General features: G+C 49.1%; 2 protein-coding genes across 2 annotated transcripts in view; one reads left to right on the forward strand and one right to left on the reverse strand.

Moving 5' to 3' along the window:
• Positions 1-7,242, reverse strand: part of DTNBP1 (dystrobrevin binding protein 1) — a 321,745-nt gene extending 314,503 nt beyond the window's left edge. The window contains exon 1 of the mRNA XM_073631098.1: positions 7,073-7,242. Within this exon, the coding sequence (XP_073487199.1) occupies positions 7,073-7,128 (56 nt within the window). The 5' untranslated portion in view covers positions 7,129-7,242. The remainder of the gene's footprint in view (positions 1-7,072) is intronic.
• Position 7,243: 1 nt separating this feature from the next.
• Positions 7,244-21,789, forward strand: LOC141144949 (zinc finger BED domain-containing protein 4-like). The gene is made up of 4 exons (XM_073631097.1): positions 7,244-7,418; positions 19,229-19,462; positions 19,638-21,019; positions 21,104-21,789. Exons 3-4 carry the CDS (start codon positions 20,197-20,199, stop codon positions 21,388-21,390), a joined length of 1,110 nt encoding a protein of 369 aa, XP_073487198.1. The 5' UTR covers positions 7,244-7,418; positions 19,229-19,462; positions 19,638-20,196; the 3' UTR covers positions 21,391-21,789.
• The last annotated feature ends 4,034 nt before the right edge of the window (positions 21,790-25,823 follow it).

The raw sequence follows: 25,823 nt of genomic DNA on the forward strand, positions 1-25,823 counted from the left end.
GTGTAGATTTGTGGACGAGGGAGAGCCCACTGCGCGTGTGTAGATTTGTGGACGAGGGAGAGCGCACTGCGCGTGTGTAGATTTGTGGACGAGGGAGAGCGCACTGCGCGTGTGTAGATTTGTGGCCGAGGGAGAGCGCACTGCGCGTGTGTAGATTTGTGGCCGAGGGAGAGCGCACTGCGCGTGTGTAGATTTGTGGACGAGGGAGAGCGCACTGCGCGTGTGTAGATTTGTGGACGAGGGAGAGCGCACTGCGCCTGCGTAGATTTGTGGACGAGGGAGAGCGCACTGCGCGTGTGTAGATTTGTGGACGAGGGAGAGCGCACTGCGCGTGTGTAGATTTGTGGACGAGGGAGAGCGCACTGCGCGTGTGTAGATTTGTGGACGAGGGAGAGCGCACTGCGCCTGCGTAGATTTGTGGACGAGGGAGAGCGCACTGCGCCTGCGTAGATTTGTGGACGAGGGAGAGCCCACTGCGCGTGTGTAGATTTGTGGACGAGGGAGAGCCCACTGCGCGTGTGTAGATTTGTGGACGAGGGAGAGCCCACTGCGCGTGTGTAGATTTGTGGACGAGGGAGAGCCCACTGCGCGTGTGTAGATTTGTGGACGAGGGAGAGCACACTGCGCGTGTGTAGATTTGTGGACGAGGGAGAGCCCACTGCGCGTGTGTAGATTTGTGGACGAGGGAGAGCACACTGCGTGTGTGTAGATATGTGGACGAGGGAGAGCACACTGCGCAGATTTGTGGATGAGGGAGAGCGTACTGCGCGTGTGTAGATTTGTGGACGAGGGAGAGCGCACTGCGCGTGTGTAGATTTGTGGACGAGGGAGAGCGCACTGCGCGTGTGTAGATTTGTGGACGAGGGAGAGCGCACTGCGCGTGTGTAGATTTGTGGACGAGGGAGAGCGCACTGCGCGTGTGTAGATTTGTGGACGAGGGAGAGCGCACTGCGCGTGTGTAGATTTGTGGACGAGGGAGAGCGCACTGCGCGTGTGTAGATTTGTGGACGAGGGAGAGTGTGCTATGCATGTGTAGTTTGGGGATAAGCAATACAACAATTCCATGCTGAATCGTGTGACGATGGAGGCGCACTCAATGTCCTCACATACAGGATGGCTCCAATCACTGACTTTTTCAGGCAGGCTATGTGGAAGCCATGGCTGGTTTACAGATATGTCAATAAGTTGCATTCCTTTACATGGCTCAATGATGTGTAAACTATCAGGGCTCCTTGGCTGTACTGTAAAGATTACTATAAAGGTCGCACTGCACGTGTGTAGATTTGTGGACGAGGGAGAGCGTACTGCGCGTGTGTAGATTTGTGGACGAGGGAGAGCCCACTGCGCGTGTGTAGATTTGTGGACGAGGGAGAGCGCACTGCGCGTGTGTAGATTTGTGGACGAGGGAGAGCGCACTGCGCGTGTGTAGATTTGTGGCCGAGGGAGAGCGCACTGCGCGTGTGTAGATTTGTGGACGAGGGAGAGCGCACTGCGCGTGTGTAGATTTGTGGACGAGGGAGAGCGCACTGCGCCTGCGTAGATTTGTGGACGAGGGAGAGCGCACTGCGCGTGTGTAGATTTGTGGACGAGGGAGAGCGCACTGCGCGTGTGTAGATTTGTGGACGAGGGAGAGCGCACTGCGCGTGTGTGGATTTGTGGACGAGGGAGAGCGCACTGCGCGTGTGTAGATTTGTGGACGAGGGAGAGCGCACTGCGCGTGTGTGGATTTGTGGACGAGGGAGAGCGCACTGCGCGTGTGTAGATTTGTGGACGAGGGAGAGCGCACTGCACGTGTGTAGATTTGTGGACGAGGGAGAGCGCACTGCACGTGTGTAGATTTGTGGACAAGGGAGAGTGTGCTATGCATGTGTAGTTTGGGGATAAGCAATACAACAATTCCATGCTGAATCGTGTGACGATGGAGGCGCACTCAATGTCCTCACATACAGGATGGCTCCAATCACTGACTTTTTCAGGCAGGCTATGTGGAAGCCATGGCTGGTTTACAGATATGTCAATAAGTTGCATTCCTTTACATGGCTCAATGATGTGTAAACTATCAGGGCTCCTTGGCTGTACTGTAAAGATTACTATAAAGGTCGCACTGCACGTGTGTAGATTTGTGGACGAGGGAGAGCGTACTGCGCGTGTGTAGATTTGTGGACGAGGGAGAGCCCACTGCGCGTGTGTAGATTTGTGGACGAGGGAGAGTGCACTGCGCGTGTGTAGATTTGTGGACGAGGGAGAGCGCACTGCGCGTGTGTAGATTTGTGGACGAGGGAGAGCGCACTGCGCCTGCGTAGATTTGTGGACGAGGGAGAGCGCACTGCGCGTGTGTAGATTTGTGGACGAGGGAGAGCGCACTGCGCGTGTGTAGATTTGTGGACGAGGGAGAGCGCACTGCGCGTGTGTGGATTTGTGGACGAGGGAGAGCGCACTGCGCGTGTGTAGATTTGTGGACGAGGGAGAGCGCACTGCGCGTGTGTAGATTTGTGGCCGAGGGAGAGCGCACTGCGCGTGTGTAGATTTGTGGCCGAGGGAGAGCGCACTGCGCGTGTGTAGATTTGTGGACGAGGGAGAGCGCACTGCGCGTGTGTAGATTTGTGGACGAGGGAGAGCGCACTGCGCGTGTGTAGATTTGTGGACGAGGGAGAGCGCACTGCGCGTGTGTAGATTTGTGGACGAGGGAGAGCGCACTGCGCGTGTGTAGATTTGTGGACGAGGGAGAGCGCACTGCGCCTGCGTAGATTTGTGGACGAGGGAGAGCGCACTGCGCCTGCGTAGATTTGTGGACGAGGGAGAGCCCACTGCGCGTGTGTAGATTTGTGGACGAGGGAGAGCCCACTGCGCGTGTGTAGATTTGTGGACGAGGGAGAGCCCACTGCGCGTGTGTAGATTTGTGGACGAGGGAGAGCACACTGCGCGTGTGTAGATTTGTGGACGAGGGAGAGCCCACTGCGCGTGTGTAGATTTGTGGACGAGGGAGAGCACACTGCGTGTGTGTAGATATGTGGACGAGGGAGAGCACACTGCGCAGATTTGTGGATGAGGGAGAGCGTACTGCGCGTGTGTAGATTTGTGGACGAGGGAGAGCGCACTGCGCGTGTGTAGATTTGTGGACGAGGGAGAGCGCACTGCGCGTGTGTAGATTTGTGGACGAGGGAGAGCGCACTGCGCGTGTGTAGATTTGTGGACGAGGGAGAGCGCACTGCGCGTGTGTAGATTTGTGGACGAGGGAGAGCGCACTGCGCGTGTGTAGATTTGTGGACGAGGGAGAGTGTGCTATGCATGTGTAGTTTGGGGATAAGCAATACAACAATTCCATGCTGAATCGTGTGACGATGGAGGCGCACTCAATGTCCTCACATACAGGATGGCTCCAATCACTGACTTTTTCAGGCAGGCTATGTGGAAGCCATGGCTGGTTTACAGATATGTCAATAAGTTGCATTCCTTTACATGGCTCAATGATGTGTAAACTATCAGGGCTCCTTGGCTGTACTGTAAAGATTACTATAAAGGTCGCACTGCACGTGTGTAGATTTGTGGACGAGGGAGAGCGTACTGCGCGTGTGTAGATTTGTGGACGAGGGAGAGCCCACTGCGCGTGTGTAGATTTGTGGACGAGGGAGAGCGCACTGCGCGTGTGTAGATTTGTGGACGAGGGAGAGCGCACTGCGCGTGTGTAGATTTGTGGCCGAGGGAGAGCGCACTGCGCGTGTGTAGATTTGTGGACGAGGGAGAGCGCACTGCGCGTGTGTAGATTTGTGGACGAGGGAGAGCGCACTGCGCCTGCGTAGATTTGTGGACGAGGGAGAGCGCACTGCGCGTGTGTAGATTTGTGGACGAGGGAGAGCGCACTGCGCGTGTGTAGATTTGTGGACGAGGGAGAGCGCACTGCGCGTGTGTGGATTTGTGGACGAGGGAGAGCGCACTGCGCGTGTGTAGATTTGTGGACGAGGGAGAGCGCACTGCGCGTGTGTGGATTTGTGGACGAGGGAGAGCGCACTGCGCGAGTGTAGATTTGTGGACGAGGGAGAGCGCACTGCACGTGTGTAGATTTGTGGACGAGGGAGAGCGCACTGCACGTGTGTAGATTTGTGGACAAGGGAGAGTGTGCTATGCATGTGTAGTTTGGGGATAAGCAATACAACAATTCCATGCTGAATCGTGTGACGATGGAGGCGCACTCAATGTCCTCACATACAGGATGGCTCCAATCACTGACTTTTTCAGGCAGGCTATGTGGAAGCCATGGCTGGTTTACAGATATGTCAATAAGTTGCATTCCTTTACATGGCTCAATGATGTGTAAACTATCAGGGCTCCTTGGCTGTACTGTAAAGATTACTATAAAGGTCGCACTGCACGTGTGTAGATTTGTGGACGAGGGAGAGCGTACTGCGCGTGTGTAGATTTGTGGACGAGGGAGAGCCCACTGCGCGTGTGTAGATTTGTGGACGAGGGAGAGTGCACTGCGCGTGTGTAGATTTGTGGACGAGGGAGAGCGCACTGCGCGTGTGTAGATTTGTGGCCGAGGGAGAGCGCACTGCGCGTGTGTAGATTTGTGGACGAGGGAGAGCGCACTGCGCGTGTGTAGATTTGTGGACGAGGGAGAGCGCACTGCGCCTGCGTAGATTTGTGGACGAGGGAGAGCGCACTGCGCGTGTGTAGATTTGTGGACGAGGGAGAGCGCACTGCGCGTGTGTAGATTTGTGGACGAGGGAGAGCGCACTGCGCGTGTGTGGATTTGTGGACGAGGGAGAGCGCACTGCGCGTGTGTAGATTTGTGGACGAGGGAGAGCGCACTGCGCGTGTGTGGATTTGTGGACGAGGGAGAGCGCACTGCGCGTGTGTAGATTTGTGGACGAGGGAGAGCGCACTGCACGTGTGTAGATTTGTGGACGAGGGAGAGCGCACTGCACGTGTGTAGATTTGTGGACAAGGGAGAGTGTGCTATGCATGTGTAGTTTGGGGATAAGCAATACAACAATTCCATGCTGAATCGTGTGACGATGGAGGCGCACTCAATGTCCTCACATACAGGATGGCTCCAATCACTGACTTTTTCAGGCAGGCTATGTGGAAGCCATGGCTGGTTTACAGATATGTCAATAAGTTGCATTCCTTTACATGGCTCAATGATGTGTAAACTATCAGGGCTCCTTGGCTGTACTGTAAAGATTACTATAAAGGTCGCACTGCACGTGTGTAGATTTGTGGACGAGGGAGAGCGTACTGCGCGTGTGTAGATTTGTGGACGAGGGAGAGCCCACTGCGCGTGTGTAGATTTGTGGACGAGGGAGAGTGCACTGCGCGTGTGTAGATTTGTGGACGAGGGAGAGCGCACTGCGCGTGTGTAGATTTGTGGCCGAGGGAGAGCGCACTGCGCGTGTGTAGATTTGTGGACGAGGGAGAGCGCACTGCGCGTGTGTAGATTTGTGGACGAGGGAGAGCGCACTGCGCCTGCGTAGATTTGTGGACGAGGGAGAGCGCACTGCGCGTGTGTAGATTTGTGGACGAGGGAGAGCGCACTGCGCGTGTGTAGATTTGTGGACGAGGGAGAGCGCACTGCGCGTGTGTGGATTTGTGGACGAGGGAGAGCGCACTGCGCGTGTGTAGATTTGTGGACGAGGGAGAGCGCACTGCGCGTGTGTGGATTTGTGGACGAGGGAGAGCGCACTGCGCGTGTGTAGATTTGTGGACGAGGGAGAGCGCACTGCACGTGTGTAGATTTGTGGACGAGGGAGAGCGCACTGCACGTGTGTAGATTTGTGGACAAGGGAGAGTGTGCTATGCATGTGTAGTTTGGGGATAAGCAATACAACAATTCCATGCTGAATCGTGTGACGATGGAGGCGCACTCAATGTCCTCACATACAGGATGGCTCCAATCACTGACTTTTTCAGGCAGGCTATGTGGAAGCCATGGCTGGTTTACAGATATGTCAATAAGTTGCATTCCTTTACATGGCTCAATGATGTGTAAACTATCAGGGCTCCTTGGCTGTACTGTAAAGATTACTATAAAGGTCGCACTGCACGTGTGTAGATTTGTGGACGAGGGAGAGCGTACTGCGCGTGTGTAGATTTGTGGACGAGGGAGAGCCCACTGCGCGTGTGTAGATTTGTGGACGAGGGAGAGTGCACTGCGCGTGTGTAGATTTGTGGACGAGGGAGAGCGCACTGCGCGTGTGTAGATTTGTGGCCGAGGGAGAGCGCACTGCGCGTGTGTAGATTTGTGGACGAGGGAGAGCGCACTGCGCGTGTGTAGATTTGTGGACGAGGGAGAGCGCACTGCGCCTGCGTAGATTTGTGGACAAGGGAGAGCGCACTGCGCGTGTGTAGATTTGTGGACGAGGGAGAGCGCACTGCGCGTGTGTAGATTTGTGGACGAGGGAGAGCGCACTGCGCGTGTGTGGATTTGTGGACGAGGGAGAGCGCACTGCGCGTGTGTAGATTTGTGGACGAGGGAGAGCGCACTGCGCGTGTGTGGATTTGTGGACGAGGGAGAGCGCACTGCGCGTGTGTAGATTTGTGGACGAGGGAGAGCGCACTGCACGTGTGTAGATTTGTGGACGAGGGAGAGCGCACTGCACGTGTGTAGATTTGTGGACAAGGGAGAGTGTGCTATGCATGTGTAGTTTGGGGATAAGCAATACAACAATTCCATGCTGAATCGTGTGACGATGGAGGCGCACTCAATGTCCTCACATACAGGATGGCTCCAATCACTGACTTTTTCAGGCAGGCTATGTGGAAGCCATGGCTGGTTTACAGATATGTCAATAAGTTGCATTCCTTTACATGGCTCAATGATGTGTAAACTATCAGGGCTGTACTGTAAAGATTACTATAAAGGTGCAGCAACATGGAAAACTTCCCACTGAGAGAAGCAGCAAGCTCCTGGTTTCCTCCACACAGCCCCCCACACATACACCAGAATGTCTGGCCGAGGAAAGCCACCCTGACAAATCATTGACTGAGCAAGCATGCAGGTGACCAGATAGAAACACATGGAGTCCTGCCATGCAGAGGAGAGTACAGTGCTGAATAGAGGACATGGCTTTACCCGCTAGTGAAGTCTTGCTGGACAGTGAGCAGCCGCTCCCGAAGGTTCTCAAACATCCTGAGGTCAGCTCTCCTCCCTCAGTGTATCTCAATGTGTACCCTGCACCATATCCTCCTTCCTCATAGCATCACAGTCACGAGCTAAGAGGCGAGGCCAGGCCCGCCCGGAGGAGGCATCCCCGCATCCCTTCAGATGGGATCTGAGCATAGGCGATATGTACAAGACCTTATTGGATAGTAACGTAATTGGAGCCCTTTCACAACAGGAAAAGATAAGGATATTACAAAGAAGATTGATGTGCAGGAGACCAGTGTGTGACAGTGTGTGTATACAGTATCTCACAAAAGTGAGTACACCCCTCAGGCCCAGATTAAGAGCATCATGGGCCTGGTGCTAAGGATGTTGGTGGGCCTTTTTATGAAAATAAATAAAATGAAAACGCAAACAATTTTTTTGTGAAATTTAAATTAAAGAGAGAGAGGGGGTGAGAGAGAGAGAGAGAGGGGGTGAGAGAGAGAGAGGGGGTGAGAGAGAGAGAGGGGGTGTAGAGAGAGAGAGAGAGAGAGAGGGGAAAAGGGGGAATAGAGAGAGGGTGAAAGAGAGAGAGGGTGGTAGGGGGTGAAGGGGGTGAGAGAGAGAACAGGGTGAAAGAGAGGGGATGAGAGAGGGGGGTGGGAGTGAGGGGGTGAGTCTGTGGGGGGCACAGCATAGTACATTACACGGGAGGGGGGGTTATAGCACAGTACATCACATGGTTGGCACAACACATTACATGGTGGATACATGGATACAGCACATTTAATGGCGGGCACAGCACATTACGCGGTTGGCACTGCCCAATACAGCACATTACAAGGTAGGCACAGTACATTATATGGTGGGCACAGCACATGACATGGTTGGTACTGCACAACACAACACATTTCATGGTGGGCACTGCATGACACAGCACATTACATGGTGGGTACAGCGCATTACATGGGGGGCACTGCATGACACAGCACATTACATGGTGGGTACAGCGCATTACATGGTGGGCACTGCATGGCACAGCACATGACGTGGTGGGCACAGCGCATTACATGGTGGGCACTGCATGGCATAGCACGTTTCATGGTGGGAAATGCAACTGCACATTACATGTTAGGAACTGCACATGACATGGTGGGCACTGCAAGGCACACATGACATAGTGGGCACTGCACATCACATGAAGGGCAATGCAATGCACAGCACATGACATTGTTCAGCACAGCGCATTACATGGTGGGCACTGCAACGTACAGCAAATGACATACTGGACACAGAACATTACATGGGGGGCACTGCAAGGCACATGACATGGTGGGCACAGCACATTACATAGTGGGCACTGCAATGCACATGACATGGTGGGCACAGCACATTACATAGGGGCACTGCAATGCACATGACAGGACATGGTGGGCACAGCACATTACATGGGGGGGCACTGCAAGGCACATGACAGGACATGGTGGGCACAGCACATTACATGGGGGGCACTGCAAGGCACATGACATGACATGGTGGGCACAGCACATTACATGGGGGGGCACTGCAAGGCACATGACATGACATGGTGGGCACAGAACATTACATGGGGACACTGCAAAGCACATGACATGGTGGGCACAGCACATTACATGGGGACACTGCAAGGCACATGACATGGTGGGCACAGAACATTACATGGGGACACTGCAAGGCACATGACATGACATGGTGGGCACAGCACATTACATGGGGACACTGCAAGGCACATGACAGGACATGGTGGGCACAGCACATTACATGGGGGGCACTGCAATGCACATGACATGGTGGGCACAGCACATTACATAGTGGGCACTGCAATGCACATGACATGGTGGGCACAGCACATTACATAGGGGCACTGCAATGCACATGACAGGACATGGTGGGCACAGCACATTACATGGGGGGCACTGCAATGCACATGACATGGTGGGCACAGCACATTACATGGGGGGCACTGCAATGCACATGACATGGTGGGCACAGCACATTACATAGGGGCACTGCAATGCACATGACATGGTGGGCACAGCACATTACATGGGGGGCACTGCAATGCACATGACATGGTGGGCACAGCACATTACATAGGGGCACTGCAATGCACGACAGGACATGGTGGGCACAGCACATTACATGGGGGGCACTGCAAGACACATGACATGGTGGGCACAGCACATTACATAGTGGGCACTGCAATGCACATGACATGGTGGGCACAGCACAGGACATGGTGGGCACAGCACATTACATGGGGGGCACTGCAAGACACATGACATGGTGGGCACTGGGCACAAGAGAGCACATTACATAGGGGAAGCAGCAGTCTGTCCCCTAGCACAATAATTACACAACATCCCCCTAACAAATGTACTGACCTTATCATAACAGCATGGGAGATGTCCTTCCTCCCGGGCTCCTGCTGGTTAGGACATCAGCGCCCCTCCCCCAGACACTGAGGATCTGTGTGAGTGAACAGATCCTGTGATAGGGGTCAGGCATCGGCAGAGAGAGGACTTGGCTGCACTGACTTGTCTCCTCCATGTGTGCACAGAGGGCTCCTCTTCCTTCAGGAAGGCACACAGGAATTGACAAGCCACTGCAAGGGGCCTATATTGAGGGAGGGGCCTGGAGCTGCAGCTCCACCAGCCCCTATGTTAATCCGGCCCTGACACCCCTCACATTTTTGTAAATATTTTATTATATCTTTTCATGTGACAACACTGAAGAAATGACACTTTGCTACAATGTAAAGTAGTGAGTGTACAGCTTGTATAACAGTGTAAATTTTCTGTCCCCTCAAAATAACTCAACACACAGCCATTAATGTCTAAACCGCTGGCAACAAAAGTGAGTACACCCCTAAGTGAAAATGTCCAAATTGGGCCCAATTAGCCATATTCCCTCCCCAGTGTCACATGACTCGTTAGTGGTTCAAGGTCTCAGGTGTGAATGGGGAGCAGGTGTGTTAAATTTGGTGTTTTCGCTCTCTTTCTCTTTTATACTGGTCACTGGAACTTCAACATGGCACCTCATGACAAAGAACTCTCTGAGGATCTGAAAAAAAGAATTGTTGCTCTACATAAAGATGTCCTAGGCTATAAGAAGATTGCCAAGACCCTGAAACTGATCTGCAGCACGGTGACCAAGACCTATACAGCGGTTTCACAGGACAGGTTCCACTCAGAACAGGCCTCGCCATGGTCGACCAAAGAAGTTGAGTGCACGTGCTCAGAGTCATATCAAGAGGTTGTCTTTGGGAAATAGACGTATGAGTGCTGCCAGCATTGCTGCAGAGGTTGAAGAGGTGGGGGGTCAGTCTGTCAGTGCTCAGACCATACGCCGCACACTGCATCAAATTGGTCTGCATGGCTGTCGTCACAGAAGGAAGACTCTTCTAAAGATGATGCACAAGAAAGCCTGCAAACAGTTTGCTGAAGACAAGCAGGCTAAGGACATGGATTACTGGTGGTCCTGTGGTCTGATGAGACCAAGATAAACTTATTTGGTTCAGATGGTGTCAAGCATCTGATAGGTTGTGTCCTGGGATCACAGTATGAATACTCAAAAAAGGGTATTAGCTGAGGGGTTTGTACCACCAAGTGAGCCATTGGCGGGGGGGCAGTGAGGAATGTGAGAAAGATGTTGGTAAGTATGCATGTGCAAAACAGGAGTGTGGAGGGTATAATAGTGGGCAGTATGTGTGGAAGAGGAGTGCGGAGGGTATGACAGTGGGCAGTATGTGTGGGAGAGGAGTGCGGAGGGTATGACAGTGGGCAGTATTTGTGGGAGAGGAGTGCAGAGGGTATGACAGTGGGCACTATGTGTGGGAGAGGAGTGCGGAGGGTATGATAGTGGGCAGTATGTGTGGGAGAGGAATGTGGAGGGTATGACAGTGGGCAGTATGTGTGAGAGAGGAGTGCAGAGGGTATGACAGTGGGCAGTATGTACAGGAGAGGAGTGTGGCGAGTATGACAGTGGGCAGTACAGTATGTCCAGGAGAGGAGTGTGGAGGGTATGATAGTGGGCAGTATGTGTGGAAGAGGAGTGCAGAGGGTATGACAGTGGGCAGTATGTGGGGAAGAGGAGTGCAGAGTGTATGACAGCGGGCAGTATGTACAGGAGATGAGTGCAGAGGCTATGACAGTGGGCAGTATGTGCAGGAGAGGAGTGCAGAGTGTATGACAGCGGGCAGCATGTATGGGAGAGGAGTGCAGAGGCTATGACAGGGGGAAGTATATGCAGGAGAGGAGTGCAGAGTGTATGACAGCGGGCAGCATGTACGGGAGAGGAGTGCAGAGGCTATGACAGGGGGAAGTATGTGTGGGAAAGGAGTGTGGAGGGTATGACAGTTGGAAGTATGTGCAGGAGAGGAGGGTATGACAATGGGCAGTATGTACGGGAGAGGAGTGCAGAGCCTATGACAGGGGAAAGTATGTGTGGGAAAGGAGTCTGGAGGGTATGACAGTTGGAAGTATGTGCAGGAGAGGAGGGTATGACAATGGGCAGTATGTAAGGGAGAGGAGTGCAGAGGCTATGACAGTGTGCAGTAGAGGAGTGTGGAGAGTATGACAGTGGGAAGTATGTGTAGGAGAGGAGTGTGGAGGGTATGACAGTGGGAAGTATGTGTAGGAGAGGAGTGCGGAAGGTATGACAGTGGGCACCATGTGCAGGAAATGAGTATGTAGGATATTATAGATGGAAGTGTGTACAGGAGAGGAGACCTAACCCTGAGCTTCCCTGCATTAAAGTGATTGTAAAATCTTGTTTTTTTTTTAAGTTAAAAATAACAAACATCTCATACTTACCTGCCCTGTGTAATGGATTTGCACAGAGCAGCCCAGATCCTCCTCTTCTCGGGTTCCTCTTCTGTGATCCTGGCCCCTCCCTCCTGGCAGCCCAGATCCTCCACTTCTGTGGTCCCTCTTCTGTGATCCTAGCCCCTCCCTCCTGTTGGGTGCCCCACAGCAAGCAGCTTGTTATGGGAGCACCCGAGCTGAGCCACAGCTCAGTTGAGGCCTGGTCCCGCCCCCTTTCCCTATAGGCTGACTGACTTTGACAGTGACAGGAGCCAATGGCGCCACGCTGCTGTCTCAACCAATGAGGGGAGACACTGTTGCAACATCGCTGGATCTAGAGGCACCTCAGGTAAGTATTAGGGGGGCTGAGGAAGCTGCTGCATACAAAAGGTCTTTTTTTCTTAATGCATAGTATGCATTAAGATAAAAAAAACCTTTTGCCTTTACAACTCTCTCCTAGTGGGAGTTGGAAGGGCGGATTGATTGCAGAAAGGGGTCAAGTACCGGAATCAGCACTGATGACATCTTGGGGGATCTGTGAACCTAACTTGAATTAGGGTGAGAGGGGTGCAGGGGGCAGTAAGACGCAGAGATCTGAGCCAACAAGTTATTGACGTGGTTGGGGCATCATAGCCAGGGTGCGAAGTTGTGGTTGTGTGTTTGTGGTAGAGGAGCTGCAGGGAGGGGAGGGAGGATGAGAACTTTCAGAGATTTTTCAGGTGAGCTGCCCGGGGATGTTGGGCTACCGGGAGGGATGTGTGAGGAAGTGGCAGAAATAACGAAATGTTGGGAGGGTTGCAGAGCACTTAGGAGAGATGGAGGACATGAGTTGGCTTGAAGGAATGACATCCTTGCAGCCTTGCTGTGCCGGATAGGGATGGGGAGCTGCAGGGGGGGCAGGATTGGGCAATAGAGGTGAAGATGTGGGGAAAAGAAGAGGAAGGAGCAATAGAAACCACTACTAGAGGCAGCATACCCAAAGCAAAACAAACTTCTCAGTCAATATCCCCAATAAGAAAGAGAAACTCAAAGAGCTATTTAACTTAGCTTTAAAGAATGAGTGAAAGAAAACAATACGCAAAAAATGACCCTGTCACTTGAAAAAATTCTATAAAAGTTCTAAAAAAGAAAGATTTTTATAGTTCCCCTCCTGTTTGCAGTGAGCCCTCCCCACTCCAGTATATTGAAAACCACTGTTTCCCCCCCCTCCTATCTATGCTGTGTAATGCTGGTAAAAAAAAAGATCTGTTTAAATACCTTATTTCAAATTTGTTCATCTGTTATTTTCAGTCCCTTCTCTCCTCTGCGGCTATCGCTCCATGACAAAGGGGAGCCTGAGCTTCTGTATCACTTGACCAGACCAGACAGGATTAATTAAAGGGTATTAACAACACAGATCTTTTTTACCAGCAGTATATAATATAGGAAGGAGGAGGGGAGAAGATGTGGTTTTAGACACATTTATATGTAGCCTTTACTTCCACTTTAAGGCTAATGCCGCATACACACGATCAGATTTCCCGACGGGAAATGTTCGATGTGAGCTTGTTGGAAATTCCGACCGTGTGTAGGCTCCATCGGACATTTTCTGTCTGAATTTCCGACAAACAAAATTTGAGATCTGGATCTCAAATTTTCCGATAACAAAATCCGTTGTACGATCGTATGTACACAATTCCGACGCGCAAAATTCTGCGCATGCTCGGAATCAAGCAGAAGAGCCGCACTGGCTATTGAACTTTATTTTTCTCGGCTCGTCGTACGTGTTGTACATCACCGCGTTCTTAATGTTCGGAATTTCCGACAACATTTGTGTGACCGTGTGTATGCAAGACAAGTTTGAGCCAACATCTGTCGGAAAAAAAAAACATGGATTTTGATGTCGGAATGTCCGATCGTGTGTACAGGGCATAAATTTACACTTGCAAAAATTCTAACACTGACACTAACGAGAACCAATGTGACTATAGCGTTAATGCGTGTTTTTTCCACAATGCCCGTCGAGACTGTCAGCGGGGGCAGCCCCAAAGACACGAATCAGCTGTTACCAGACCGCAGCTCTGCTGGATGTCTCCCTGCCCTGTACCGCAGAGCAGACCAAGCCGCCTCCCCCTCCTCGGCTACAAGTACACGGAGAGGGAAGAGGGACACCGCTATACATTCCTGGCACTGATCTGAGGTCTGTTATAAGCTTATATTATGTGTGTATGTAGATAGACAGAAGAGGGACAGGGACAGTGCTCAGGAAAAGGGTAAAAAGTGCCCCCCCAGCACGTTTCTGACACCCACCTTTCCACTAGCACAAGTGTAAGAGGGGGTCTGTACTGTGGGGGGTTCTCTACTTAGTGGGGGGTCTGTACTGTACTACTGTGGGGGGGGGGGTCTGTACTTAGTGGGGGGTTCTGTATTTAGGGGGGTCTATACTGATGGAGAAGGGGTCTGTATTTAGTGGGGGGTCTATACTGAGGGGGGGGAGTCTGTACTGAGGTGGGGAATCTATACTTGATGGAGGGGGGTCTTTACTGAGGGAGGGGGTCTATAGTTAGTGGGGGGGTCCATACTGAGGGAGGGGGCCTATAGTTAGTGGAGGGGGGTCCGTACTGAGGGAGGGGGCCTATACTTAGTGGAGAGGGTGGTCCGTACTAAGGGAGGGGGCCTATAATTAGTGGAGGGGGGTCCGTACTGAGGGAGGGGGTCTATAGTTAGTGGAGGGGGGTCCGTACTGAGGGATAGGGTCTATAGTTAGTGGGGGGGTCTGTACTGAGGGAGGGGGGTCTATACTTAGTGGAGAGTGGGGTCCGTACTGAGGGAGGGGGTCTATAGTTAGTGGGGGTCCGTACAGAGGGAGGGGGCCTATACTTAGTGGAGAGGGGGGTCCGTACTGAGGGAGGGGGTCCGTACTGAGGGAGGGGGCCTATAGTTAGTGGGGGGGTTCCATACTGAGGGAAGGGGCTTATACTTAATGGAGAGGGGGCCAGACTGAGGGAGGGGGTCTACAGTTAGTAGAGGGGGGTTTGTACTAAGGGAGGGGGGTCTATACTGAAGGAAGGGGGTATATACTTAGTGGAGAGGGGAGTTTGTACTGAGGGAGGGGGTCTATAGTTAGTGGGGGGGTCCATACTGAGGGAGGGGGTCTATAGTTAGTGGGGGGGTCCGTGCTAAGGGAGGTGGCCTATACTTAGTGGAGAGGGGGGGTCCGTACTGAGGGAGGGGGCGTATAATTAGTGGAGGGGGGGTCCATACTGAGGGAGGGGGTCTATAGTTAGTGGAGGGGTCTGTACTGAGGGAGGGGGCCTATACTTAGTGGTGAGGGGGGTCCGTACTGAGGGAGGGGGTCCGTACTGAGGGAGGGGGCCAATAGTTAGTGGGGGGGTCCGTACTGAGGGAGGGGGCCTATACTCAGTGGAGAGGGGGCCGGACTGAGGGAGGGGGTCTACAGTTAGTAGAGGGGGGTCCGTACTGAGGGAGGGGGGTCTATACTGAGGGAAGGGGGTCTGTACTAAGGGAGGGGAGTGTATTATTACAATGTAATAATAGAAATACATTTCAAGCAGGGTATTGGGATGATATAAGTGCTAAAACCAGCCATTCACCCGACAAATCACTCGCCGCCGAAATCCCGCCAACCCCGAAACTACATTCAACACAAACCCCCCCCCCCCCGGTCCTTGGCAAAATTGTCCCTGAATGGCAGTTTGGAAATGTGGTCACCCTACTGCAGAGGAAAGAGGTACCAAGGGAATAGAATGCAAAAGAAGGATATTCCCTCCAAATGAAGGACATTTGTGAGGTATACAAGCCTGATGTCTGAATTTCCCACAGCTCCATAAAACCTGTCCCCCTTGGGGCAGCACAGGAATCGGTAGACATAAAGTCAGTCTCGAACTTGCTGGCTTTATGAGTAGCTGTGACAGAGTTGATAAATATCATGTTACATAGCTCCCAATTGTCCCTGATTTTGAGGGACTGTCCCTGATTTGGAGCAATGTCCCTCTGTCCCTCATTCCTCCTCATTTGTCCCTCATTTTGGTCTGATCTATATAGATGTATATAAAATGTACTTTTTATCTATCAAAAAAGTGTTTTCCAGCGCTAAACCTTTCATCTGATTTCTAAATTGCTGCATTTGTAAATTTAAGCCAATATAAAGGAATAGTAGTAGTAAAAAAAACACTTGTGGGTTTAACCAATCTTGTTTTTTTATACAGTTTTCCTTTAACCACTTAAGCCCCGGACCATTTGGCTGGCCAAAGACCAGAGCACTTTTTGCGATTCGGCACTGCGCCGCTTTAACTGACAATTGCGTGGTCCTGCGACATTGCTCCCAAACAAAATTTATGTCCTTTTTTTTACCACAAATAGAGCTTTCTTTTGGTGGTATTTGATCACCTTTGCGGTTTTTATTTTTTGCGCTATAAACAAAAAAATAGTGACAATTTAAAAAAAAAAAAAACACATTATTTTTTACTTTTTGCTATAATAAATATCCCCAAAAAATATATAAAAAAAACATTTTTTTTTCCTCAGTTTAGGTTGATACGTATTCTTCTACATATTTTTGGTAAAAAAAAATCACAATAAGCATTTATTGATTGGTTTGCGCAAAAGTTATAGCGTTTACAAAATAGGGGATAGTTTTATGGCATTTTTATTAATATGTTTTTTTTATTAGTAATGACAGCGATCAGCGATTTTTATCATGACTGCGACATTACGGATCGGACACTTTTGGCGCGATTTTGGGACCATTCACATTTATGCAGCGATTAGTGCAATTAAAAATGCATTGATAACTGTGTAAATGTGACTGGCACTGAAGGGGTTAACCACTAGGTAGCGCTGTATGGGGTTAAGTGTGTCCTAGGGAGTGATTCTAACTGTGGGGGGCTATGTGTGAGACACAACACCGATCACCACTGACATTGTCACTAGGCAGAATGGGGAAATGCTTGTTTACATTAGCATTTCCCCGTTCTTCCTCACTGTGAGACGACCGCAGGTATCCCCGCAGACATCGAGTCCACAGGACCCGCGATCACACTCACGGAGCTCACGGGGGGGGCCCACAAGCCTCCTCTTAAAGGGCAACATATAGGTATGTGATTCTGCCTGTACGTGCCCTTCTGCCGCAGTATATCTGTGTGAGGTGGTCGGGAAGCGGTTAAGGGGGGGTGTGCCCTATGACTGCATGCTTTTGCCGATAGGTGTCCCTCATTCCCATTTTAAAAAGTTTGGAGGTATGCATGCTAGAAGTCCAACTCTGGGCTCTATACACCCCCCGAAAATGGTCTCCTTTCTTGTGGCCCCTATTGGTCCTCAATCTTCTCCTCTTCTATTAGCTGGACAGGCCAAAACTTGATGTAATGACATCAGTGCTGCACCAGTACAGGGTGAATAAAGGGCGCTGTAGTGGCACCCCCTCAGTGGGCAGGACCATGACACCCTATATTGACAGTTTATCAAGTGCAAAAACAGGAAAAAAACAAGCTAAAGGTAATTTTAGAGCACACAAACACAATATATTACTCATTTTTAAAATTTAAAAGATGAGGTTGTGCTGAGTAAATAGATAACTAACATGTCAAGCCACAAAATTGCGTGCACCTGTGAAATGGCAACAAACTATGGTACCCAAATTATTTCCATGGGCAACATTTTAAAATACCTTACAGGTCATCGGTTTAGAGTTATCTCTGAATAATGGATCTAGAATTATTTCTCTCACTCTGGCTTGCATGGTCATAGGCAAGATGTGTAGCACAATCAACATTTTCATTTTCATATGTAGGGGCAGAGGTGGGGGACTCGAGTCACATGACTTGACTCGAGTCGGACTTGAGTCACCTGTTTGAGGACTTGCGACTTGCTTGACAAAATTAAATAAATGACTCGACTTGACTTTGACTTGCCACTAATGACTTGCGACTTGACTTTGACTTGGGCTATTTGACTTGCAATGACTTGGCACCACCAGTGCTGTGTCTTGGCCTAGGCAAAAGCCGCCCCCCCACAAAAGAAAGCTCCCCCGAGTCCCGGCTTCTGCCCGCACAAATACAGCTTGCCAACATTGTGGGCGGGGATCGCATAGGTGTCCGCGAGCGGCGCTTGCAGTGTTCGCGGCCGCCGCAGACTTTTTTTTATTTGATGATGACTGCGCTGCAGTCTCTCCTCCTAGGCTGTACAGGTCTCTGTATTCCGTCCGGCCAGGCCGCGGCGCCGCCCCCCTCCTACTGCGGAGTGATCTCTGAGGGAGGGGCTGGGCTTCTGTGCAAGTGTGCAGAGCCAGCAGCGTGAGTCGCGGGCCTCACGGTGGGGGAGGAAGAAGGAACTGGAAGTTGCCCAAGGAGCCAGCCAAGCCTAGCCGACTGACTGAATCTGAGTGGAGTCCAGTCCAGCAGCCATAGAGTAAGTCATGGCAGACTATTATTCTTCTACTGAGGGGGCACTGGAGCAGGGACAGTCACACGATTCAGGGAGGAACTGGTCTGAGAATGGGGGACAGTGCAGTGGTCGTCGCAGCACAGAAGAAAAAGCACAGAGCCCGGAGCCGAGGAGGAGGAAACAGATTTGCAGAAGCTGCAGGTTTGTTTGATGCAGTGCCAAGCAAATGCTTCCCTGCAAACTTTGCAGGGAAGCATTAGCTTGCTTGGCACTGCATAAAACAGACCTGCAGCTTCTGCAAATCTGCACTAGTGATGTAGCAGCTAGCAGGGCCCTGGCCTGTACTGATGATTACAGGACGCAGATATGATTGCAGATGCAATCTATCATCAATATCATTGCACATGCTAAAACTATGAAACCTAGGTAGGTACAAACCTTCTTTCCTTGTTTTCTCCTCCTCCTCGGCTCTGTGCTTTTTTTCTCCTGCGCTGCAACGGCCACTGCACTGACCCTCAGTCCCAGACCAGTTCCTCCCTGAGTCCTTCACTAATTAACTATTACTTGTGCGAAGTACAAAGTGCTCAACGTGAATATTACATAAAAACCATATTGCTGAATTAAGTTCTCCATGCGTACTACAAACTCATTAAACAGTCCACATCCAGTGAAAGTTCATGTACTGCAATGCTCCATGCATGCTGAAATCAATGCAAACTTTAGCACTGGTCACTGTATTGGTGTCACTGGTGCCCAAAAAGTGTCACTATGAGTCACTAATGTAATATTCTAATCTGGAATGATAAACGTGTCACTGTTTTAAACAAGGTTAGGTTAAGACCGTATATATATAATACATTAAAAATACTAGTTCTGTAAGTACTAGTGTACTAAGCAGCAACACCTTATTTTCTGGCAGTGCCGGGGCCATCCCGACAGCAAACTCTGGATCCACCCCTGACAGATCAACGCACAAGGCAGCTATAATGGAGGGAGCGATTCCAAAAATAATTAAATTTGGATTTAAGGATTATATTTTAGATGTTGGTGAAAAGAAGAGAACGGCGATATGCAAGGTCTGCAACTCAAAAATAAGAGACACGTCCACCACAACATCCAACTTCATCCGTCACTACAAAACCCACAAAGAAAAGTAGGTACAGTAACGTCACGTGTATGTGTGTGTGTATATATATATATATATATATATATATATATGCAAATTAGGCCTACATCCCACTTTAGGTGGGAGCAGAGTGTATTGTTGTTCAAATCAATAAATCACATAGCTAACTTTTTTTTCTATCTCTCTTCTGTTTACTCTATAGATATGAAGAGTACATCCATACCAAAGGGACTTTTGATGATACCCAGCCTCAAATCTCACAATTCATCGCACAGGGGACTGTGCAGCTATACCACTGCAACCACCAGCAGCAAAAGGCAATTACAAACTCAATCCTGTCAGACCTCATTCTAAACTGCAACATGCCACTGTCCATCATTGAACATCAAAGCTTTCGTCGCTTTTTGTCAATAGTAGACAACAAGTATTCTCCAGTAAGTAGAAGAACAATTACTGGCAAGCTTGACAATCTGGTGGCAGATAGGAAAATGAAGCTGAAAAATGAACTCGAAGTGGTAGATCATCTGTCAGTGACTGTAGATATATGGTCAGACCGCAGGATGAGAGGCTTTCTTGGAGTCACAGTGCACTAGATCAACATTGAGGATGACCGTCTTCAGTTAAAATCACAGTTGCTTGCTTGCAACCGCTTCAAAGGTCCCCATACAGGGGAAAGAATTTGTGAGGAATTTGAGCATATATGTGAAGAGTACAAGATTAAAAAAAAGGTAGACCACATCATCTGTGACGACGCCGCAAACATGAAAAAAGCATTCACTACATGTTTTCCAGGACAGCTAGATGAAGACGATGACCTTGATGATTCAGACATTTGGAATGACCTGTCAGTGGAAGAACAGGAGATGTTTGACAATTATTTGAGTGCAAAAACCCAGACTAGACTTCAATGTTTTGCACACATGCTTCAATTGGTAATAGGTGATGGACTTAAAGAGACTAAATTAGTCAATGCAGCTCTCGCCAAAGCTTCCAGGTTGAGCTCCTTGTTACACACAAGCACCTCTTTCAAGGAAAAATTTGAGGAGGAGTTTGGACAGCGTGGAATCCCTGCCTCTGTTACCACACGCTGGAATTCCACACTGAGGCAATTGAAATCAGTGGTCAGCTGTGACCAGCTGAAACTGACTAGAATGCTTGAAGATGGGGGACACAAAGAGACTGTATTCACAGCTAGAGAGTGGAATCAGATTAAGGAACTTGTGGATGTCCTTCAACCTTTTGGAGAAGCCACAGACCTCTCACAGGGAGAAAAACTTGTGACAATAAGTGCTGTTGTACCCTGTATCCTTTCTCTGAATCACCACTTGGAAAATCATAAAGAGAGCGTGCGCTACCTTGGTGGCTTGATCCGTAGCCTGCAAGAATCACTCCAAAGACGATTCGAAGGGATCTTTGTCAATGTGAGGATGGCAGATGAACAGAATGATGTAGCAACCTTACCCTTATCTGACCCTCTATACCTAAAAGCTGCTCTGCTGGATCCTTCATTTGGCACCATGTGGTTGACCCATGATGTTTTGGCTACCGAAAATGTCAAGGAGGCTGTGTCTGCGATGATAAAAAGTATGTTATGTTTTTGGTAATAACCCGTTTGCAGTAATAACACCTGAGTGCATTGAGTCACTGTTTTATGCTTGTGTTTTTCAGACTTGATTCTCAAAGAGGACTGCAAGCCCACCCCAACAACCACCGATGAAGACGAGCAAATGCCAGTGGCAGAGTCAGATAGTCAATCTGGGCTGTTCACAGCATACTGCAAAAAACAGAAGAGAGATTCATGTTCCAGTCCCCAAATACAGCTGAACCAGTATTTAGACATTTGTGATGGACAGAGCTGCCTTCAGTTTTGGGCCATGAACAGGCACATGCTCCCCCTCTTTGTTCAGGGTAGCGGTAAGAGTAATGTCAGTCCCTGCATCAAGCGCACCTGTTGAACGTGTGTTTAGCCATGGTGGGGTGATAATGCGACCCCATCGCTCACAACTGAGCGAGAAAGTACTTTCAAATTTAATTTTTTGCAAATGCAATGCATTTTAGGTGGCTATTCTGAGAATAGCCACTTAACATGCATTGCATTTGCAAAAAATAGTATTCTGAGAAGTGAGAATACTATTTTTTGCAAATGCAATGCATTTTAAGTGGCTATTCTAATAACTAAGAAAAAAGGAATAGAAGTAGATAGGCGCTGTTTCCAAGCCTGGTGAATTCAAATGTGTTATTCCCTTAGTGGGAGGGCAGTATGGAGTGGGAAAGATTGTAAAGATATTGCCTATAGTATAGTGAATGTTTATCCCGTGGAATTACTATAAAGGTCCTGGATGTGCATAAGTCAAGTTGGTTGTCTGACTTAATAAAGTGCAGTGTGTGCTCTAAAAAAGATATAACTTAATCCGTATAAATATAATATATCCATATATAAATGAACCCTATTTTTAAATTAAAAATATTTGTGCAAAATTATGTGATCCATAACGTAATCGATAATGTACATATGTAGTGAACAAACAAATATATATAATCAAGTGCTTTCAGTGCTGCTACAAAAAAAACCTCTGGATTCTGATGGATATTCCAATGAGTAAACCTTTCAGTGCGTGCCTTAATCCGTGTTCTAATAGTGATTGATTGCACTCACCAGATCCTAGCAGCACTGAAAGCACTTGATTATATATATTTGTTTGTTCACTTCATATGTACATTATCGATTTACGTTATGGATCACATAATTTTGCACAAATATTTTTAATTTAAAAATAGGGTTCGTTTATATATGGATATATTATATTCATACGGATTAAGTTATATCTTTTTTAGAGCACACACTGCACTTTATTAAGTCAGACAACCAACTTGACTTATGCACATCCAGGACCTTTATAACACATTTGAATTCACCAGGCTTGGAAACAGCGCTATCTACTTCTATTCCTTTTTTCTTATATCTTACTCCACCTAGTGGAAGTAATCGGTAGTGGCAGCTGTTCCAACAACATTCTTTAAAGGGGTTGTAAAGATAAAAATTTTTTCACCTTAATGCATTCTATGCATTAAGGTGAAAAAACTTTTGACAGTACCGCCGCCCCCAGCCCCCCCATTTTACTTACCTGACGCCTCGAATCTTCGCTGCTCGTCCTCATTGCAGCTCAGCCTGGTCGCTGATTGGCTGCAGTGGATGGATTGAAAGCAGCGCAGCCATTGGCTCGCGCTGCTGTCAATCACATCCGATGACGCGGCGCGCCGGGGGGCGGGGCCGAGTGATACAGCGAGCGGCTATAGCCGCCGGCTGTATCACGGGAGCGCGCCCGCAAGCACTCACCACCATGCGAGGGAGCTCGCATTAAGGTGGTAAATGCTTGCGGGGAGGAGCTGAAACAGCCGCCGAGGGACCCCAGAAGACCAGGTTCGGGGCCACTCTGTGCAGAACGAGCTGCACAGTGAAGGTAAGTATGATATGTTTGTTATTTAAAAAAAAAAAAAAAATTACCTTTACAACCCCTTTAATTTTTAAATTTTTATTCCATTGCATGCATCCCATTGCGCGGGTGTTTCTCCCTCTTTTTTCTATTCTAATAACTAAGCTCAAAGTTTGAACTTGACACAATGCCAAATTGCCAATATCTGGACACTTGAAGAATGGTGATGGGAATACTATTATTCTCATCACCATTCAAGTGTCCAGATATTGGCATTGTGTCAAGTTCAAACTTTGGGGTTAGTTATTTTCCCCCTCAGCAAGGACTACATTTTTTTCAGGCTTGTTGGCCATTTAATTGCTGAGTGTTCTGCTCCTTGTCTGCTGTTTGGGCATTCAAAGTGTTTCTTTAATATGCCAAGAATAAAGCACTAAGCAGTTTTGTTAATGTTGAAAATAAAACAAAACCTTTCCTGAAAACTGACTTTTAACTCATTTAAAGGATGGAAATGGGGTAGATCAGTATTTTGACTTAATTTGTGACTTGACCAAAATAAATGACTTGACTTGACTTGCTTGCCTTCTAGCAGGGACTCGGCTTGCTTGCTTTTCGCCACAGTGACTTGGGACTTGCTTATGACTTGAAGGTTAAGACTTGAGACTTGCTTGTGACTTGCACATGTGTGACTTACCCCCATGTCTGTGTAGGGGCCCCCGACGTGTGTGTTTATGTTAGTGTGGGGGTGGGCTCAAAATTTTAGGGGGAAGTGTAAGTGCTTGGGTGTAACACATTACTTCTGGGATCTTACCAGGTAGGGGAGATCAGTGAACGGACATTCACTGGTCCCCCTCGCTGCTACCAGGTAGAACTCTTATTTTGGTCCCAGATTTGCAGGTGGATTAGCGGAGCACAAGAACCAAGAAACGTGGGGGGGGGGGGGGCAATTGTACCGGGGGGTCTGTGGAAGTAATCGCAGATTTGAATTATCAGTAGAACAGGAATTACAGGGACATCTTCCAATAGGGACACTTGTTTTGGTGACAACTGTCTAAGGATTTCTTTGGAGACATCGCCTTTTACTTCCATCTATGTCTGTTAGAAACAGAGAGTTTAAAACTTTACCTACTATATCTAAATAAAAAAAAGTTTTAATGACATTTCTTTCAAGTCTATGTGCATTGTGACGCACTGCCGTGAGGTAATAGGCGGTATGGCGAGTTGCACTGCGTAAAAATACTTGCGCATTGAGCCAGTGTAGATCTATGCAAATCAGCACAGATATCGTGTGAACAAGCCTTTATCTTTACATACACTTTAAATCAGCAAGTGTCAGTAAATGGGTTTTTCAAAAAGTCACACTAAAGATAACATTAAGATGTAACTGTGCAGCTTGAAAATGGGACTGGAGCATAGAATATGCACATCTAAAGGGTTTCTGGGGATGTCTAATTTCACAGAACACCGGAACACTAGCACTCTAGTGCCCCTGCTGGCTGTCACAGCAAACAGTTCCCGGAAAATGCTGTGCTCGGAAATGGCACAACATCAATACTGCCTTTCCACCATTAGAGGGCAGCACAAACCTGGAAAATGTGAATACATACGCATACACCTATCCAAGCACAGGCTTTCAGTGCACTATACAGCAGTTTCTAATAGAGCAGAGGTATTGAATTCAAATTTTTATAGAAGTCCAATTAGTAAAAATTTCTTCTAGCAGAGGTCCGAAACGCATTTTTGTGCGATGACTCAGCTTCTTTGCATCACAGCCCAGGTGTGCAGGCACAACAGCCCATTCATTTGAATGGGCTGCTGTGCCTGCGTTTTCTGCTGGAAAAAGTTATTGGCACCTTATTAAAAATGCAGCCACATGAAGACTGCATGGTGAGTTTGTACCATGCTATTTCCATGTGCGGGAAACTGCACCTTGTATTTCAGTGCATTTAAGAGTCAATGGTACCCTTGCCCCTCCCCCACCCATACATACACAGCACTGCCCCCTTTAAAGATATTCCCACAGCACTGCCCCTTCATATATTCCCTCACAGCACTACCCCCTTCATATATTCCCCCACAGCACTGCCCCCTTCACATATCCCCCCCACAGCACTGCCCCTTCATATATCGCCCCCAAAGCACTGCCCGCTTCACATATCCCCCACAGCACTGCCTCCTTCACAGACCCCCCACACACACAGCACTGCCCCCTTCATATACCCCCCACAGTATTGCTCCCCTGTACATGAACCCCCGCCCACACACACAAAGCACTGCCCCCCTGTACCCTCGCTCTCCATCCTTTACAGTTCCATGCTCTTTCCTCTCTTCACTCTCCTACTTTTCACAGAGCGGAGAGCAGGAGGCGGGACAATCCTAAACTGAAGGCAGAGGCACAGCAGCACTGGATGGGGCACAGGAGCTGCCGGGTTAACTTTTCATATTAGCAAGCTGGTGATTGACTGATAGAACTGCCTCCTAGCAGCCAATCACCTCCTGGTTACGTGAAAAGTTAACTCAGGTTTTTAGCAGCTGCCTCTCTCCAAGCAGTTCTGGTTCCGCCCCCAATAAAGAATTGTCCCGCCCATCCGCTCTACTCTGTTAATGACAGTGGCAGAGGCTGGGAACAAAAGTGGTAGCTAAATGGCGCAATCGCGGCAGTCCAGATAGAGCAGTAGCTCGGGCCAGATGCGGACAGCGGGCTGCCATTTAGTGATGCCCGTACTAAATTGACGAATCAGGGATATTGCTAGAATTGCAAAAGACCTGACCTTAACCCGATAGAACACCTTTGGGAGACTGTGAGCCAGGCCTTCTTATCCAACATCAGTGATCAGTGCCTGACCTCACAAATGCGCTTCTGGAAAAATGGTCAAACATTTCCACAGACACACTCCTAAATCTTGTGGACAGCCTTCCCAGGAGAGTCAAAGCTGTTATAGCTGCAAAGGGTGGGC

The sequence above is a fragment of the Aquarana catesbeiana genome, linkage group LG05, assembly GCF_042186555.1.
Source record: "Aquarana catesbeiana isolate 2022-GZ linkage group LG05, ASM4218655v1, whole genome shotgun sequence".
Classification (NCBI taxonomy): Eukaryota; Metazoa; Chordata; class Amphibia; order Anura; family Ranidae; genus Aquarana; species Aquarana catesbeiana.

Coding starts and splice junctions, on each gene's coding strand:
- LOC141144949 (XM_073631097.1), top strand. CDS start 20,197: ATGAAAAAAGCATTCACTACATGTTTTCCAGGACAGCTAGATGAAGAC. Junction 21,020..21,103: donor TGTGTCTGCGATGATAAAAA/GTATGTTATGTT, acceptor TGTGTTTTTCAG/ACTTGATTCTCAAAGAGGAC.